Source organism: Stegodyphus dumicola, chromosome 12 (genome assembly GCF_044657685.1).
Source record: "Stegodyphus dumicola isolate Sdum_Otavi_A_Nest chromosome 12, ASM4465768v1".
NCBI lineage: Eukaryota > Metazoa > Arthropoda > Arachnida > Araneae > Eresidae > Stegodyphus > Stegodyphus dumicola.
The window spans coordinates 43,879,225-43,898,254 of NC_140779.1; the positions used below are offsets into that span (position 1 = coordinate 43,879,225).

Genomic DNA, 19,030 nt, shown 5'->3' on the forward strand with positions numbered 1-19,030 from the left:
CAAGCCCGTAGAAAATATCACTTTTACATAGAAGGCAAATACTCAACATGCTTTCGCTTTGCATAGCCTGCTACAGCTTCAGAATTAGAAACTCTTTTTGACACAGATATAAATTCAAACTTTAATTTTGATGTAGTTGTAAATAATATCCTGCAAAATAATAATAAGGTGGATCAAATTGGGAAGTTTAGAAGAATACAATTTGCTATGTTAACTGAACGTAAGTTTTTCAGAATCTAATTCTTTTTTCTCCTCCCTGCTACTATGGTAATGAGAAAAAAACCAGTATGAGCTACACTCTACTCCAAGTAATCATGTCTTAACATCTTGGTCATTGTTTAGGTCAGAAAAATGTTCCCTGCAACCATTCAGGGGCCTGAAGTGTGGTCAAGGTTAAAATCAGTCAATATTGTAATTCCTTAGTAAGAGAGAGCAAAATGCAAAGCTATTAAACAAATGGTTTCGTCTGATGAGAGCTTCTCAAGATGTGCCCAACCATTGGTCTGGAAACTGTGACCCCCTCAAATCTGGATACATGCTTTCCTTTCCAGCCAAAATTATTCATTTGTTTACTAAACCGTTTCATGATGCAATCACTTTTCCATAGGCGAAAGTGACTCCCCCCCTTTTTTTCCTTTTAGGAGACTACCTGAGGAATCTTTTACTTGTTGGCCTCTTAATGGGATCATGTGAGGCAACGGAGGCAATTTTAATACAAGTATCTGTCAATCAATGCATTGTCATTAAAGTTGACATACAGTACTCTTAGCTAGTTAAGAGGAAAATTGCTTTTATGGTATCCCTGTTTATTGTTATTATTCTCATGTCCTGGATTTGTTTTAAAAATATTGTTGGTTGTCTGGAGGTTTGGATATTAGATTATTGCAGATATTAGATATCTGGATTCCAGACATTGTATTGTTTATTGTGAATTAGCTTTGGGAAAACATAAATGCTTTTGTGCATATATGAAATGTTTGAAAACGTTGTCTGTAAAGATGCATATTAAAAAAAGACTTTTAAATTGTGTGTTAATGACTGTAGATGGTGTGCTCCATCAATCTTGCATACCTAAAGGCATATCTTTAATATATTGATTGTACTGGGTTCCAGTCTCTGCATTTGTTGTCAGGCAGCTACTGTTTGTGTAAGGTTAAGTGTAGGCTGCTTGTCAATTAGTGAAGAGGCAAAAATGAAGGAATTGGAAGAATAATAATAGAAGTCTTGGGCATCTGGTGTGAAGTCTTTGCCGAAACAGGGGAAAACTTTCGTGGAAGCATTCTGAATGCCTGATTAACCAGATAAAAACGACTGCAAGAGCCAAACACCATACTTTAATTGATTTCAACATTTTAAAAAGGAGAGTCAAAGTTTGATTGATGAAGATCCAATGGCTTGGTGACCTTTCATGTCAACATATGACCAACATGTTCAGAGTGCATCATGAATTTCTATCACATGGTCAGATGGAAAACAAGAAAGTCTACCAAAGAATTTTAACACAGTTAGTTGTATGTACTAATAGTCCTGAATTGTGGGGTGGGGGATGGTATCAGTCCTGGATGTTGCATCATGACAATGCTGCAGCTTTGCCATATAGTACTAACTACAGATTTGTAGAAACTATATTCTGGGCCAATGGTTAATTTAGCTACATCCAATTCTGTATTTTTCAAGTAACATTTATTAAATTCTTTGATACAGAACATTGTGTCTTTTATGTCCTACTGTACAGATGAGTTTTCAATATGGTGAAGAGATGTAGGTAAAAGAATATTTTAGCTCTTCTGAAAGATATGAAGGAGTATTCATCATCGCTAATCTCTCCTGTTTGGTTTCAAGGGGAATGCATTAATTTCTCCCAAGATATGCATAGTTGCAAAGTAAAAATGCAAAATAACCCTTATAAAGAATATAAATCTTTCCAAAGATATAAAGAACACACTGCCCTCCTATTCAGAAAACATAACATCTTAATCACTGCAGCAAAATAAACCAACAAGAATAAAAGAAATCCCATTCCATAAAAGATGAATCATCTGTATAGGTACCAAGATCATAAGAATTTACTCACTACTTCCTCCATCCTTGAAAAACTAAAATTTCAAAATTATCATCATAGTATCAACCTTGAACAAAGCTCCATCTGTCAGCTGAATCAAATTATTTGAATGTTATCAAAAGAAATATTCAAGTTCTGTGATTTTAATGGTCATGGACACTATTATAACATCAAGCTACGCTTATTGGAGAACTGTGTAATTTTATCCATTTCCCCTAGCATTTAATAACACATAATAGGATGGAACTGTAAATAAAGGAACAATAACGTAAAGGTTTTTTCCTACCCTCACTATAAATGAATGTGGGTCCTTTCTAAATGTAGATCATTTTGAGAGCTAGTAATTTTTCTGATAAAACTTACAAAAAATATGAAAAATGTTAAAACATGTAAGTCAAAGATTTCCATAAAGTTTGTTATATCTGATTTTCATACATTTGGAGTTGTGCTATAGCCACGTAAAATAACATTGAGTGTATGGGAAATTGGATGGAACTAAAAGGTTTCTTCATTATGTTATAAATCAGGTTCACTGTAGCCGTTTCTGATTATAGGGAAAAAAGTGTTATTCTTATCCAAAATAATTATTTCCTTTCGTAAAATTCATTTAGCTACACAAGGATTAAAAAAATTTTTATTACTGTACTTAGCCAACCTGCTTTAGGTGAGATAGGTTGTTAGCTCTGTTAATAAGATTTGATCTGATTCAGTGATTATTCTATTCCCTCCTGAAATTAACAGGATTTGCTTTTTCATAGAACTTCTAAGTCATCCTTAGTTTCAATAAAAAAACTTTCTAAAAGCAATCCCCTTAAAAATTTAATAATTGTTTTTTCCAAAATATTTTGAGCAAGGAGAAAATTATTCATGCATATTAGCGGAATTTTGCTTGTGCTTCTGTTCATAACAAAATATTACAACTTTGGAGGAAATTTAATTGTGAAGTTTGTCAAATCTACAAAAACGTTTTTATGTATTGTGCTGTCTTTTTGTTAGAAATTTAAAGATTAAGGCCGTATCTGATATTATCATTTCTCCAGTCTTGTGAGTTGACTTTCTGCAGTGTAGTCATTTGCAGAAAATACTGAGAAGTCAACTGCTGTTCTTGAGAACTTTTGGTGAGGATAGTAGATAAAAATTGCTGTATCTCTCTTTAGACAATATTTTGCAGCCCTTTTATGTTTGAAATTTTCAGTCTTTTAACTGATAATTATTGATATAAGTTTATTCTGTGTATTTTTGAAGCTGTTTGTGATATCTTAGGGAGTAACCAACAGTAATATATTAAATTACACTTGTTGATTATACTTTAACTGAGCATATTAATTTTTTACATTGATTCAAATTATTGTTCAGGAAAATAAAAAGCAAAAAATGCAGCTGCAGTTCATAAAGCATTTCAATGCTCTTTTTATGTTAATCATTCCATGATGTATAACTAATAATAATGCTCTTTATAATTTTCAGAGAAGCAGCTGAGCACTTTTTGTCTGCACTTAATCTACAGAATGCTGGAAGAGGTCCACAAGGGAAGTCATCTAAAGCTGCTATGTCAAGCAATATTTGGTCTACTCTGCGTACTGTAATGACGCTCATGAAGAGGACGGATTTATATCAAGCTGTTGACAACAAAGATCTTGATTTGCTCAATAAAGAATTTGGGATGGAAGTCTAATTAAAATATATAAAAGTTCAATTATATTTATCTGTAGTTTATCCATCATAGACTATTCAGTTATTTGAATCTCTTCTCCCTGAAGGAGAAATTATTTACAAACGTAACATACAAATTATTTACAAACTGTATTTGCTTGCCTCAATAGTAACTATCGAAAGATTTATGTGATCTAGTATTATCTGTATATTCTTCTTTTGCTCTGGATTATTGTGTAACTCCTGTATAAAATTTCAATTCCAATAATAAATTTTCATTGTTTTTTACCAATTTTGAATTGTTGCTTCCCCCCGAATGTATTTATATGGCAAAATTTTGTATATTTCTGTTGAACTTATTGAAGACTGGTAATTCTGTGCAAATTTTACTTCTGATAAAATGAATTGATTACATTGATTGGTTCCATTTGTAAACATATAACGTTGCGTGCCTCCAACTTGCACGCAAACCCTACAAACACAAGCCAGTTTCAGGGAAGCACACCAGTCGGATGGCGAGTACATTGATATTTTCAAGGTAAATTTATTAGTTGACATAATATATGAAAAAATTTTAAAAAGTATTTAAAAATATAATTTCAAGTTATAAAAATTATTGATTGAATTCATGCGAAAAGTAAATAATTACTAAATAATTTACAGGTTTATTAAAAGTTCTTTATAAGGAATGTTATTCTTAAAGTGCATTATTTGCCATTTCATTTTATCAGCTATTGCTTCGTAATTAGGACCAGTGTGATGAAATCCCTGCTCATAAGCAATCAAGTTGTTCATATCAAAGTTGATTTGTGTACTTTTATTTTGTGATATTAATTATTGAAAACAGTGATTCACAAAAATATATGGAACCGGAAAGCGATTTTATCTAGTATGATGCTTTTGATTGATGTAAACAAATACACTTATATTTCTGAGATAAGCTGCTAAGTATTTAAAAAAAAATATATTTTATTGAAAATTAAATATTTTTATCATAGGCAGCCGGCACACAAAACTGTTGACAGTTGCAATAGTACCTGCGGGCTTTAGTGTTGACAACCCCTGTTCTACATGAAGATTTTAGAGCAGTTAGCCTCAGTGTCTTTGAAATAGTCTATTTTCTAGCTACTGTTGAAATTTATTATAATGTTTAAAATCAAACTTATGTTGCATTTCTGTATAATGATATCTTGTAAAAAAGTTTTAACTAATAAAATTAGGAATATTATTTAATGAGACTTTAAAGTGTGTTTTTAAAAAAGAGGTTAAATTTGTTAACAGTTTTGTAATTTTCTTATTTCAAAGCTAGTTATTTTAATGAATATTCAGTTTATAGAGAAGAGTTATCAAAATTGGTTGGAATCAAGAGTACTTTGAATAATAAGTTCTGAAACATGCAAATGGAATATTGTTTTTTGTTTTAAATATTTAAGTTAATAACATTTTTATACTGAGAAAAAGAAAAATATTATAAAAAAGGGCAAATTTGTTGGTTCGGTTTATATTTATTTGATTATACCAAACCCACTAGGTCTATATGCCTAAGAAAAGGGATGCTTTTGGGGGAAAAAATTCTATGAGACTTTTACTATGTCAGGAAAAACTTCCAGCATGGCACATTTTCTTTATAAAATGTGAATTAAATAAATGGCCAAGTGAAATTTTGAAATAACTACTGATGATTTTGCTTCATTAACCTTTTGATGGTCATCAGGGATTGCAGCTAGAATTCCAGTTATACACTGCAGTGGGTGCAAATGAACATCTAGGATTACAATTTTATGACTGACAGGTATGTGTATTTAGAAAGAAAGAATTACTTAATCTCACAACTGCCGAAGGGTTAAAAGCAAGAAAAGTTTTATATGTATGTGGAATTCTCTTTTAAATCAGATCTTGACGTAGTATTTTTTAAATATGCTTTTATTTAACGATAAGAAATAAAGGGTAATAATGATAAATTAAGTAAAGTTTAAATGTTGAATGGTTCATGTAATGATGCACAATCACAGACAGTCCTTTCACATAGAGTTCCTCCGGCGTTAATAGGATATATTAATTCCAACTAGTTTTAAATAGTATGATCATCTAAAGTCATCACAGCTAAAGGCGAAAAATCGAAAGAAGAACAAGACCATCTGTCTTCTTTAACTCTTGAAGAGGAGAGAGCCGTCTGCTCACGTCTACGTCTGGACGCTATCTCTCGCTGTCTGGGATGATTCTTACTGCGCTGAGCGGTGATGACGTCATAATGCTGGTATTCTAATTCAGCATCGGGCGGTGATGGTTCCCACATATATGTGTGTGTACATATATATTAGATAGATAAACACATTACATGTATATGTAATTTATCTTTTTGCCTGAGGTGAAAAAATATGTAAGTATGGCTCTCGCTAATCATAGTTGGGAATTTACAGTAATTTTGACTTCAGTTGTGCAAATATTATCTGCAGAGCTTCTTCATTTGGTAAACTGTATTTCTATTGAAATCTTTATTCATGAAAATGCGTCTTTAGTCAATGGCATTAATTCTAATCTAGTAGTTCTAAATGCCTTTCAGAACTTGAACTCTTAGCCTTTTTATGTTTTATTAATATTATCTCTGACAGGTGACGATTTATTTTCACTTTGCTTCATACATTAGTTTCCATATAAAATGATTTCCTTCTATCTTTGGGGGGGGGGGAAATGAAAGAGAGGGAGAGATCTATGTCTGATCACCTGCGAAAACGATAAGAATTTCATACAAAATCTAAGCTAATCTAAATTTGCCTTTTTGCCTAATTTTAAATTAATAAATAAATAAAAGATATAGTGAATGCAGTATCAGTAGTATTAAATGAATTAACACTTTGTTAATTATAAGTAATCAGATTTTGTGTTAAAGTGATGGGAGTATAAATACATTAATTATACAGTCAAAAAAGTTACTTATACACAGTATACTGTATTTATGTGTTTTCTGTAATAAAAAATTTAATCTAATCAAACCAAAGTTTATTTAGATGTATACTTATATAATGCAACTAAAGCATTTCTTTTCCACAAAACATTCTTGTCTTTTTAATATTTTTTAGACTTTGCTTACACACAGACAAATAACTATATACAGTTTCGAAACATTTATTAATAACCAACAAAGATAAGGTATATTGTTAGGGTTTATGCATTTGAAGAGCATAAACCTTGCAAACATGTTGGCATACCACTAAATTTAATGAAAGTACCAGAGGCACCAATGGTAATTCCTACCAAAAGCATGGCTACTGACACAGAAGCAACAGCACCACCTTGGTATTTTGTAGATTTAGGGCGTGTCAATTTTTCTGGCTTTTCAGTTCTTGTGTCTGGTGAGCTTGTGATCGAAATACCACCTGGAGGTGTGGAGATTATATTAGCTGTTAAACCACCTTCTTTTGTGCTTTTTTCTTTTTCTGGCTCAGTAATCAAGCTAAAAGGGAACCTTTTTGGCGTAGTAGGTTGTGTAGGTCCTTCCGTCGGCCCAGTATGACGCTCAAATGTGCGATTAAGTTGGAGATTCACGCTATGTTTGACCACATAAATTTTCTGGATCTAAAGGTGTAAAAATGATAAATTATTTCAGTTATTGATTCTATATAATTTACAAAAATAGTAGTACCATGAATACTGAAAATATTACAATAAGCATTTCTTAACCTTTTTAGAATAGGAGAGTCATTAAAATAATTTTCAGTTCTCAAATAATCTGTATGCAAGACTTGTATCGACTACATTTAAGGTATTTTAACAGGATGATTTAAATTACACTCAATGATAAATATCATGTTTTGAATGTATGCATTGTGTTTTAAATGTATATTATTGCATTAAAATGTCTGTTCAGGAAACATTTTTTGCTTTTGGGCAGAAACTTAAGCATTTTTAAATATTTAGAGGATTACAATTCTTTTTTTGTGCATTCATAAAAAAGGTACTAGGTAAAAGTTTTCCTTGAATGTTAATGATAGATTGTAGCTTTGGGAAATTACTTTTGCTGATTTCTTGGATTTCTTGTTCAGGTATTGTACTTTAACCAAACTGACTTTATTATAACTGTCAAAAGAAAGAAAAATAGCTCTCTCCATCTTATTATGTATCTACCTTTGAAGATGAAACCCTGAATGTAAGATATAAAGAAAATGTTTGTTTCTAAGTAGGTTTGTGAAATCTTCCCACTGAGGAAACTGGCTTTGCATTATTTTCTGCTGTAAAAAGAAGATTCTGTTATAACTGTTGGATAAAAGCAATTTTTATTACTTTAACTTTTGTATATACATACATTTATAATGAGTGGCCACGATAACAAGAAAAAAAATTTTTATATTTTTAGAAAAGGCATTATTTGCAAATTATGGCTAAACCATATGTGGTTGTTTTTCTATATGTATGTGTATATATATATATATATGGCTGAAATAAAATTACAGTATATGCATGCATGTTGCGCCCTCGAGAACACAACAGATTTTCCTTTTTTATAGTACATATAATCTCAGTGTTTGAAAGAATGGAATCATTGAACACACTGGAAGAGCCATTCTTGAGTGCATGGGAAAAAAAGTTCATATCTACATAAAATTGTACAGAGTGTGTTTACATATTTTGGGAACGATTCAATAAAGAATTTTAAAAAGTATATGCTTCGGAATAAAAATTTCTGGTAACAGCATATTATTTAAAATCAGAAATGTTGCCTGCTGCTTTTAAATTTATTCTTTCAAAATGTCACATGTAAACAAGCTGTGGATTGTAGGATATGCTTTCGCTTTTCAAAGAGAAATATTCCTATTCCAAAATTCAGAAACATTCTGAAGTGCATATTAAAAATTTTAAGTGCAAAATTAGCAACTTTATTAAGCAGAAAGAGAAAAACCATCAATCATTACTTGTACGTGGAAAGAAGACTCCAAAAAAGATATACTCGTATAATGTTTCTAAAAGTTAAATCGTTGGTACCAAGAGAAAATCCGCCAATGTATAAGTCATTTGCAAAATGTTTAAATACATCTATAGCAACAATAAATGAAATGATAAACGAAGATGTACAACATTGAAAAACATAAATGTTAGTCAGATTTTGCCTAGGCATAAGGCTCAAAACGTAATTTGTAGAACTGCTAATGTGCTGAGCTCTATGCAGACTATTTAGCAGAAGAGAAATGGAAATACATTGTGATCTTTGATTAAGTAAGAGTTTACTTAAATAACTGCAGCAAAAATAGTCTATTTACTGTCAAAAATAAGGCAATATATATATACACAGGGTTGAATTCATCATCAATATTTGGTAGGGAGGTAGCCATAGTGATCACCGCTTCGAAGAAGAATTTAGTTCATTTTTAGTTACGGTAAAGCACTTGAGGGCTATCTCCTTAAGGGGAGGGATGTCTTTGTGGAAGACTTTCCAAGTTTCAAAAAAGGACATTCTGAATGTTCTGTCAGAAAAGAATTGCATGATATATCTCAAGCAAACATACTCTGTTCCATGAAAATATGGGGTACTCGCACTTAGTGGCTTACGTTCTCAAGCTTCTTCAAACAATCATGTGCTGTGCTTTTAGTATATTTTTTCCGTCTGCTAATTCTTGAACTATGCAACCAGGATCTTCAGAGAGACTGTTTTTTAGCCCAAAGTGCTATTAGTTTCGAAACATAATTTTGTATGATTCACTGTAAATGTCATTCTCAATAAATGCATTAACTTTGCATTCAAGTATATTGCCATTTCGCAAAATGCAAGATATTTTATTTCTCAAATTTAATTTGAGTTATATTGACTTATAAACTAAGCTATTTAAAAGCAATGGATGCTGTTCTTCTGATGCAGTTCATACTTTTTCTACTTTTAATCTGATTGATTTAAATAAAAATGCATATAATTCACAATATATCTAATTAAAAACATTAAATATTTTTATAGAATTACATAACATAATTTTACATTTTTAAGTGTACAGAAGATATTTAACATTCCCATGTTAGTCTAAATGTTCTGTATTTTCTGGAGTATAACGTGCACTGGTGTATAATGTGCACTTATATTTTCGAGCTACATTTTTAAAAATTTTTAGGTATATTCGCCGTATAACGCACACCCAATTCTTTACGAAAAAACTTAAAAGATGCATGTCCAATGTTTTGGTTTTCTGGGGTCACTTATTTGAAGATTTGTCTTAGCCTTTCGAACAATGTTATACTGAACTCGCAAACAATAACAGGAACAGTATGTGTGTGGGTTACATGCTTAAGGAAATAAATATGCCTGCAAAGAGGGTACATTGTATTCGGTGCAAGTGAACAGAGGAATGTTATTGTAGGATTTCGAGAAAAGGGGGATATAATTTGGAGTAAGAAAGCACTTAAAACCCGAAAACGTTCGCGGAATTATGATTCAGATGTTTTCTCTTTCTATGTTCATTTTGAGCCGTGATTTTTAGTCAATTTTTATAAATTAAATAGTGATTTTTAGTCAAAGCCGTGATTTCTAAATCAACATCGAAGATTTTATTTAAAATACAGTTAATCTAGCATTCCTTTTAGTACTAAATATGGCTGCTTCCAAACGAAGCAACATAATTTTTTAAATGCGAAGTCATTCAGTTTGTGAAAGAAAATGGAAATCATGCTGCAGCAAGGATGTTTGGTGTTCGTGAAAGATGGAACGGGTGGCGATTATTTAATGGATCAGGGAAACAGTGATGGTAAAGATGACTCAGAAATCGATGATGTACCTGAAGATGTAATGGAAAACGAACTTTTCATGTTAACCAATCATGAAAAGATTTTAAGTTCAAAAAGTATGCCATTCTTTTAAATACACAGCATAAGTACATGTAAAAATGTAACTTTTGTATGCTGATTTATTCCCTATTTTTAATCTATCATTTTTATACCTGGCGTATGATGAGCACCCGTAAATTTCGATCATAATTTTGGCATTAAAAATGCACGTTATATGCTGGAATATATGGTATATTAATTTGCTAGCCTCTAAAATGCCCCAGCACCACAGAAACAGAATCGTTAATCAACAGGCAGTAATAACTTACACCGTACAGGCCATTAATCATTTAGACCATGTTTGCACAGCCTCCTGGCCACATTCAGTAGTCTATTGCATGTGCTTTGCTATATCTCCTGCTGTCTGCCGCTCTTGTCTTTTCTCGCCAGTAGTCGTTCACCGCTGTTGTTGCTCGTGGACGACCACTGGTGAACGTTCTTGCTGTGAGTAATGTTATCTAGGTCGTGAAACGATGTTGTAAGTGATCCCGAACCCCTCCACTGCATCAGTCACACTTCGACCTTCTTCCAACTTCCCAGTAAAAGATCCAAAGAATTATTATATATTATCAGTCATCCTGATGATATCTCGTAATAGCCATATCACACGTAGCAGCAACTCATCATCGTACGAATCACTGTACAGTACCTTTCACTGAATTACTGAGTGTACATCGCCCTTGCGCGACACCCTTTTTTTTAAGTCATGTACCATATATGCACATGCCATATTGTACCTGTCCCAAATCTACCTCCTGATTGATCTTTCAGTCTATTCTGTAGTTTTATTCCGCTTTTATGCTGATTTTCCGTCTCGTCCTTAATTTTTGCACACCAGTGTCTTTTCATGTTAGACGGAACCTATACTATCTATATAGAGAAGAAAAAAGAAGTTCTTTCTTTTTTTTTTTAATAAACCTGTTTGTTACACAAAAGTAGACCACTTGTAAAGCCATTATTAATTGTGAGTATAATGGTATATTTTAGATGTTTTAGAGTCTTATTTTGTTGATGGGAGGAATGATAATGTTTCCACAATAACAGTTCACATGAGAAAACAAACTGAAAGACTGAGAAGGTGGTTATATGACTATGATATAATGATAATTGACCGGGAATTTAGAGAAAAGTGTCGAACTAATAGAAGAAATTATTAACCTGATCATCAGAATGCCACATTTTCTGCAGAACCAAAACCAGCATACTACAGAAGAATCTAATGAGTCTCGATTAGGGACATTGATAATGCAAGTGGTAGAAGCTGCGAATGTGCTAATAAACAAATTTAAAGCACTTAATCGTGATGCCCAATTCACAACTGCCATTACCTAGGAGACTATTGTACCTGTCCGTAGAATAGTGTGTATTATTTACAATGCTTTTAGACCTCCAACAACAAAAATAGCACAATAATTCCAGAAAGGATAAATGAATAAGTGTTGTTAATTGGCAAAAAAAGGTAAAATGAGTTATCTGGAAAGAAATGGCAGATAATAAGGTTTTCCACATAATGAAAGAATTGAGAGGGTTGACCGTGAATATTTAGAATATTTATCACTTGACACAAGCAGAGAGTTATACATCTAAACATACTGAGGATCACAACAACGCATTTATATAGTGATAAACGCTTTACAAGTTGTTTATTCACAGAGAATATTCTGATGTAATAGGGGTTTTGATTCAAAGCAGACATACATTATTGAAAAGTGTGTACTTTCGATTCAATAAAATCGAGCTGGTGCCCAGTGCTGGTCTTGCCAGTGTAAAGTTGGAGCTCGTGTGCTGGGGTGTTTTGCTCATATTGCATTCTTATTGTGGTTCCTTGAGTATTATGAGCACATTCGACATCACACATAAAAAGCATCAGCACATTATATAGATTTGTTAGAAGATGCTGTCGCTGGTTGCTCTGACTAAGAAGATAAATGACAAATGTAATAATTATTAAGTTTCTTTAGAATACTGAGTTAGTTTTTTTATGAGCATTTTGTATCAAGAAAAGTGCTAACTATATTCATGCTTTTACTTGTAAGAATTTGTACCTTTGGACCACAAGTATAGAATCTTTAAGTAGGTAAATATTGAGGTGAAACTATTTTTTTCTTCAATGGTACTAATATACCACAACAAATATAAAGAACTAGTTGGGGCCAAATAAGAGGCTTATCGCTCCTCTTTGATTCCATGCTTAAACTCCTCAAACCATCTTCAAATAGTGTCATCATCTCTTTATTCATACAACAAAAAAATTTATGTGCTTATGGCTGGCATTTTTTTACTTTTGTGAAATGAAAGAGCTTAATTACGACAAAAGCCATTGTTTCTTATCCTTAAGGTTTAGAACTGAACTGAAACAAAAATATTTTAATACATGCAAGAATAACATAACGTGACTATGAATATTTGGTTTCTCTAACAGTCGAATTCAGGTCAATCCCTTTCAGCATTTACAAAACAATTAGAAAAAAATACATTTTGATTTAGAAAAACCCAGAACTTTTTCAGATGATGCAAAGCATTTACTAGAGCATTTTGCATCATGCATAAATGAAATCAAAATATTCTTCGAAAACTCGAATGTTCACTTCAGAATTAACAAGAGATCCGTGATTTAGGTTAAAATTAACACGCTGAATAATGATTATTGGAGAAGGCAAACAACAAGGATCAATGTAAGATTTCTAAATTTTGCAGGACTAGTTTCAATAATTTAAATACCAAACCATCTTCCACAGCTTTTATTTTTAAATACCACTAAAATTTTACTCTCTAAATATTCAACAAATAGAATGAGTTTCTTTTTCTAACATTTGAAAAGCTCTATTTGCCTTGCTTTTCAATTTATGATTCAATTATCCATCATGCACTAAAATTTTTTCAACCACTGATCTTTTATTGGAGAAGTCAAACAACAAGAATCAGCACAATATTTGACAAGTTTCCAAGACTAGTTTTTATGGTTTAAATACCAAACCACCTTCCTCAGCTGCCTAAGCGCAAATGAGCAAGATAAGATATAATGATATGTAAGAATGGCTGGACAGAGGTTAAGGTACTAAGTTTCATATATTAAAATAAAAACAACAAAAACTAAAACATAATTTCCTTAAAGGCTTAGAGGCTAGAGGCTTAAAGGCTTCCTTAAAGGTAAAGATGGATTGGAATTAGAGTCGTTAACTACATTTCACGGATTTTTGGCGCAATTGTTGGCGCGGTTTTTCACAATCTTCAGCCATCTTGAAAAACGCCGTTTTTACGTTATTTTGCGCATAGTAAAGTATTCGAAACTTTAAAAAAATAAATATCGTTAAAAATAGTGGATTAATTTTTTGTTGAAAACGTTGTTCTTTAAGATGGCACGCAAATGTAAATAAATACATTTACTTCGAGTATAAAATACTAAAGACAGGTTAAATTATTACTTTCATATAGCATAGAAATAGAATAAAAATACCACTATAAAAACATTGCGCCAACGTTTAATTGGATTAAAATATTACGTAAATTGAATATCGAATTAAAAACCATCATACCAACGTTTAAAAGAATTAAAGGTCCTACTTTGGTAGAGGGTTGCACGGATTGTGGCGATTTTTCTTTTGGCCAGTAGTACGACTTATGGTAAACACATTGCTGGCTAAATTATTTATGGTAACGGATACTTTGTCGTCATTTTATTTAAAAAATAATGCGTTTTATTATGCATAAATTCCGTGTTTTAAATATTATTTATGGCTTCTAAATATTAAAAATCAATTTAATTTTGCATTTTTATTTGACATAAAAATTTTATTGTTTATGATATTTTATGTTGTGGATGATGTAATCAATGACGTCACCTTACTTTAAATGTAATTGGTTTTAATATCTATAAATTTAATCTAATGTTTTAAACATTATTTATGACTGTTAAACATTAAAATACAATTTAATTTTGCATTTTTTTTTAAAAATGATTTTATTATGTATGATTATTTAAATCTAGGCGTGATGTAATCAGCTCTCTGATTGGTTATGGAATATTTGTGCATTAACGAGCTGTAATCAGCTCCCTGATTGGTTACTGAAAATTTGTGCATTACCGCGCCATTTTAAAATTTAATTCATATCTTCGAATTTCTTCAAAAATCTCTCTTTCAGAGATGAATGCTGTTATTGGTGTAAGTACCAAGAATTATTGGTATCGGAATAAAAAAATTGTCCTTTGAGACCTTAATTTGGCCAGCTTGGCCATCCTAATCAAAGATTTATTTATAAATTGCTACAAGGTTCAGAGGAAATTCATTTTAAATTTTTGGATGAAACCTCGAAAATTGCTTCTTCATTGAAGGGCAAAAATGTAGATCACAGATGAAGATCGTTAGAAGAGCCTATTCTGAGGACGGCCGTATATGGTAGTGTAGTCATGTTGGAAGAAATAACCGCTGTAACGGTAAGAAAAGTATTAGACATTCCTCCTTTTTTACCGACATTAAACTAAATGCTGTCATTTTAGCTCTAGTGTACAAAGCGTTCTTATTTACTTATTTTAAACTATTTAAGTAATATTTTAATTATTTTAAACGTTGGTATGATTGTTTTTAATTCAATATTCAATTTACGTAATATTTTAATCCAATTAAACGTTGGCACAATGTTTTTATAGAGGTATTTTTATTCTATTTCTGTGCTATATGAAAGAAATATTTTAACCTTTCTTTAGTATTTTATACTCGTAGTAAATGTATTTATTTACATTTGCGTGCCATCTTAAAGAACAACGTTCTCAACAAAAAATTAATCCATTATTAACGATATTTATTTTTTTTTAAGTTTCGAATACTTTACTATGCGCAAAATAACGTAAAAACGGCGTTTTTCAAGATGACTGACGATTGTAAAAACCGCGTCAACAATTGCGCCAACGTAAATCGCCAAAAATCCATGCAACCGTCAACCAAAGTAGCACCGAATTAAAATATTACTTAAATTAAATACTTTAAAATAAGTAAATAAGAACGCTTCCTACACTAGAGCTAAAATGACAGCAATTAGTTTATTGTCGGTAAAAAAGGAGGAATGTCTAATAATTTTCTTACCGTTACAGCGGTTATTTCTTCCAACATGACCACAATACCATATACGGCCGTCCTCAGAATCGGCTCTTCTAACGATCTTCATCTGTGATCTACATTTTCGCACTTTAATGAAGAAGCAATTTTCGAGGTTTCATCCCAAAATTTAAAATATATTTCCTCTGACTCTTGTAGCAATTTATAAATGAATCTTTGATTAGGAAGGCCAGGCTGGCCAAATTAAGGTCTCAAAGGACAATTTTTTTATTCCGATACCAATAATTCTTGGTACTTACCAATAACAACATTCATCTTTAAAACAGACATTTTTGAAGGAATTCGAATATATGAATTAAATTTTAAAATGGCGCGGTAATGCACAAATTTTCAGTAACCAATCAAAGAGATTACAGCTTGTTAATACACAAATATTCTATAACCAATCAGAGGGCTGATTACATCACGCCTAGAATTAAAATTATTTAGATAATCATACATAATAGAATCATTTTTTTAAAAAAATGCAAAATTAAATTGTATTTTAATATTTAACAGACATAAAAAATGTTTAAAACATTAGATTAAATTTATAGATATTAAAACCAATTACATTTAAAGTAAGGTGACGTCTTTGATTACATCATCCACAACATAAAATTTCATAAACAATAAAATTTTTATTTCAAATAAAAATGCAAAATTAAATTGATTTTTAATTAATTAATATTTAGAAGCCATAAATAATATTTAAAACACGGAATTTATGCATAATAAAACACATTATTTAAAAAATAAAATGAGAACAAAGTATCGGTTACCATAAATAACTTATCTAGCAATGTGCTTACTATAAGTCGTATTACCCGCCAAAAGAAAAATCTCCAAAAAATCGCTAACATTCCCTGCAACCGTCTACCAAAGTAGCACCACCCTGTCATTGTAATGGAAAGAAATGAACCATTTGATCCTTCGTCTTTCTGGAAAGTGATCTGATAAATTCCAGAACTTAGTTTCTCTTTGAGCTGATTTTAGTCATACCTAGAACACTTAATTTATGTTACACATTTTATATTACTATTTATGCGCGATTCCAAAACATTTTATTCCTCCATTTGCCTTATTTTTACTGTAGTTAGTAAAAATTTGCACTAATTAGATTTTTTTTTTTTTTTTTTTTTTTATATATATATATATACTTCTATAAACGCCATTTAATGTGTCAAATTTAAAGTGTGTTGATTATAGGATGACTTATACTTTTCATTGAATAGTATAATAATTCTGAATTATATTATACTGTTCACTGAATTTGAGGTATTAATTTTGAATCTTGCATTAATTACTGTTTCAATGGAACATTTGCTGCATATGAGTATGCTGCTAAAACATCCGAGATATTATAGACTACCAGCAAACAGACTTGCATAGAATGAGATTAATATTTCTTGCAGTACCTTATTTCAGTCCTATGTAATTGACTAGTCTTCCAGCTAGATGTGTTTGGTAAATTAAACATCAGTTTAAATTCTAATTTAAATATCTGCAAATATACTCAATATGCTTGGAATCTGCTCTCATTGAAATTTTGAATATAATTATGCATCTCACTTTACCCGTGCATTTGGAGTAGGCCTATGATAAATGAAGACTTTTCCATCATTGACACGGTTTCTGAAGGTAATCTCGGCTTGAAATGCAGTCTTTTGACCATCTCTTACGCTCTTCGGCAGGTCTTTATGAACGCCTAGCAGCAGGAACTTTATGTAGAGCTTCTTATCTTTCACCATCTAAAAAAGAAATTTGCATTCTTACCATAACTAAAAGTCAGTTTTGAAAGAAAGTCTTTACAAAGAATACTGGTTTCATCTAACTTGAGTCTTTTTTGGTAAGTACTTTTTCAAAATAACTCTTGCGCGTAAAGAAAAGGTAAACTACGTTTATAAAATTTCAGTTAAGAGAAATAACTCAAGTGTTTGCATTTAACAATCATACATGATTTATGAAATATGAAAATTTTATAAGAGTATCTGTACTTTATTAGTAAACTTTCAAACTTAACATAGTGATAAGTGGCAACTTTTTACCAGTTTCATTAAAAATGAATCAATATGCAGAATTATGATAAACAGATATCTAATGATACATTTTATAATTTTAAGTTTAGCTTTCTTCCAACACACTGCCGTTAATAAAAGCAATCCAAGCAAGTAAAAATTGTTAATGGTGATTTCTTATGTAGTATCATAACTGTTGCATGATTCGTGTCGTCCTGAATATGTTGACGGGATGAAAAACTGCATCCTTTATCACAATTCCAAACCAAAATACAATGCAATGAGGTAAGAAGCAAAATGTAGTTTCCAAATACTTTTAACTCTTTTAGAAATAGAAACAAATACACTTAATTCTGTTTTTATACGAAGATTTAACACGAATTCAAAATAAATATTTCATTCTTTTTTTTTTTTTTTTTTCTTTTTTTACCCATGTCATTTTGATTTAACACGAGCGAGCAAGGCAAATTATAAATTTTCTTCCCTAAAATTCTATGAAGTTCTTCTTATTCTTGACAATGAACCTGCCATTCTGTCTTAAACACCAAATGTACAAATTTATTACTGCTACTTAATAATTCCTGCTACCATTTTTGTTACAACCGCTTACAACTATTGCGAACTGCAAAGCATTCTAAGCAAAATGAACAATCCAATACATTTTAGGAAAAGTGAATGATAAAACACTAAACAGTCACTGAAGTTTGGAAGAGATTTTCAATCATGGATTATATTCAATGAAGTTGAATTAGCGTGAACTGAATTAAAATCAACAATTTTGAATGGGTGTTTGAAAGCAGTTTGGTCAAAATTTGTAAAAAGTAAAGATCCCATCACTGCGACCGAATTTCCCAACATCAAGACAATGGTATTTACAGCATTTGAAGAAGGATTCAATGATCTGTCATTTGAAGATACTGATGAATTCTTAGCCGACGAAGTCATAAGTGAAGTTGAAATATTAGAGTTTGTGCTAGGGACTATTAATCCCACAAAACGTACTGATAATGAAGAAAATTGTCTCGTTCTAAATAAAGGTTTAATGAAAGAAAGTCTGGAATTTGCCAGAAAATTGTATAATCATTTTGTCAAACATCATCTTAGACACGCGGTGAGAAGTTTCAACATGAATTGAAATTACTGACAACGTCTTAAAGAGAATCATATAACAGCCAAAGCAAAACATAACGTTTAATGCTGAACTCGTTCGTAAAACCGGTGAAACATCAACACGAGAGAAGATTCATGGTGGTTTTGCTCAAGAGATTACAAAAAGAATTCGTTAATAGAGAAGGGAGACGATGTCTTCAACATTTTTAGTGATAACAGTAATATCAAATCGTGCATAAACATATGCGCCTTTTATTGCCAAAAAGTGAAAATAAAATCTTGTTATGTGA

At 31.3% G+C, this 19,030-nt stretch overlaps 2 protein-coding genes across 3 annotated transcripts in view; one reads left to right on the plus strand and one right to left on the minus strand.

Annotated features, from left to right (window-relative positions):
* The window catches only part of LOC118198978 (peroxisomal targeting signal 1 receptor-like), a 159,956-nt gene extending 155,949 nt beyond the window's left edge, over nucleotides 1-4,007 (plus strand). For both annotated transcript variants that reach the window (XM_085827671.1, XM_085827670.1), the window contains exon 15: nucleotides 3,530-4,007. In XM_085827671.1, the coding sequence (XP_085683797.1) occupies nucleotides 3,530-3,737 (208 nt within the window). In that variant the 3' untranslated portion in view covers nucleotides 3,738-4,007. The remainder of the gene's footprint in view (nucleotides 1-3,529) is intronic.
* A 2,818-nt stretch (nucleotides 4,008-6,825) lies between these two features.
* Nucleotides 6,826-19,030, minus strand: part of LOC118198977 (uncharacterized) — a 121,369-nt gene continuing 109,164 nt past the window's right edge. Inside the window, exons 12-13 of the mRNA XM_035370757.2 lie at nucleotides 17,190-17,363; nucleotides 6,826-7,291 (exon numbers count right to left, since the gene is read on the minus strand). Of these exons, the coding sequence (XP_035226648.1) occupies nucleotides 6,881-7,291; nucleotides 17,190-17,363 (585 nt within the window). The 3' untranslated portion in view covers nucleotides 6,826-6,880. The remainder of the gene's footprint in view (nucleotides 7,292-17,189; nucleotides 17,364-19,030) is intronic.